Genomic DNA, 1,475 nt, shown 5'->3' on the forward strand with positions numbered 1-1,475 from the left:
AAAACCCAGCGACGCTTATATCCTCAACAACTTGCTCACCGTGTAGGACGGTCGGTTACCCTCGCTCACAACACAACTCATCATGTCTGGCCGTGGCAAAGGCGGAAAGGTTAAGGGAAAGTCAAAGTCTCGCTCAAGCAGGGCTGGTCTTCAGTTCCCCGTCGGTAGGATTCACAGACTCCTCCGCAAGGGCAACTACGCCGAGCGCGTTGGTGCTGGTGCCCCTGTCTATCTGGCAGCAGTCATGGAATACTTGGCTGCCGAGGTCCTCGAGTTGGCCGGCAATGCTGCCCGCGACAACAAGAAGACCCGTATCATCCCTCGCCATCTCCAGCTTGCCATCCGCAACGACGAGGAACTCAACAAGCTCCTCTCTGGCGTTACCATTGCCCAGGGTGGTGTCCTGCCTAACATCCAGGCAGTTCTCCTGCCCAAGAAGACAGAGAAGAAGTAAAGGCCCAAGCGACATCTTTAAACTTCTTCTTCGTGTCTTCTAATAACCGGCTCCTCTTGGAGCCACAGTCCTTTACAAGAGAGATAATTTGGTTCTTACTGACTGTCCATTCTTTTATTTCTTATTTTTCATCCTCTTCTTCCTTGTCAATCGCATCGCGTCTTGCCATTAGGTTTCCTCGTATGTAGCATGCATTAGCTCACTTGAATCAATGTAACCATGCGCCTGTACAGATGCAAGCATACCTGCCAACATAGATACATTCTCGCACCATCGCACGTTGTTCCTGTACAAACACGTATGCATCATCACACACACACACACACACACACACACACACACACACACACACACACACACACACACACACACACACACACACACACACACACACACACACACACACACACACACACACACACACACACACACACACCCGCACGCACGCACACACACACACACACGCACACACACACACACACACACACACACACACACACACACACACACACACACACACACACACACACACACGCACGCACACACACACACACACACACACACACACACACACACACACACACACACACACACATTCTTACGTGTGTACGTCTGATGCGGTTCGTTTCCACATCATGATAATAGATTATCGTCCCAATTGTAGGAAGGAATTATTTAAACTTCCATACTGTTTTAGGACTCATTTTTTAAATCGGCCGTCAGCCATCACATCAATAATACTCGACCAATATACAAATGCTCTGTAAAGCGTATGCAAATATAACTATATACAAATCCATTTAGTAATATAATAGTGATGCTCGTATCAGATGTAATGTTTACAATATACGTTAATGGTGGGAATTGGTATATATATATTAATGCAGATTAACAATATTATGCACAATCAAAGAATTTCACTTAGGGGGGACTACAGCAGTTCTGGCGTGTTGCGAACAACAATGCATACGTGGATACACACACACACACGCGCGCGTGTACGCTTAGGTACATACATGTG

General features: G+C 47.0%; 1 protein-coding gene across 1 annotated transcript; it reads left to right on the forward strand.

The window, feature by feature from the left end:
* On the forward strand, positions 1-741 carry LOC143023414 (histone H2A). Its single transcript, XM_076181935.1, has one exon. The coding sequence runs from the start codon at positions 83-85 to the stop codon at positions 452-454; it is 372 nt and encodes a 123-aa protein (XP_076038050.1). The 5' UTR covers positions 1-82; the 3' UTR covers positions 455-741.
* The last annotated feature ends 734 nt before the right edge of the window (positions 742-1,475 follow it).

The sequence above is a fragment of the Oratosquilla oratoria genome, unplaced genomic scaffold, assembly GCF_046742065.1.
Source record: "Oratosquilla oratoria isolate Oo_2021 unplaced genomic scaffold, ASM4674206v1 SCAFFOLD47, whole genome shotgun sequence".
Taxonomy (NCBI): Eukaryota; Metazoa; Arthropoda; class Malacostraca; order Stomatopoda; family Squillidae; genus Oratosquilla; species Oratosquilla oratoria.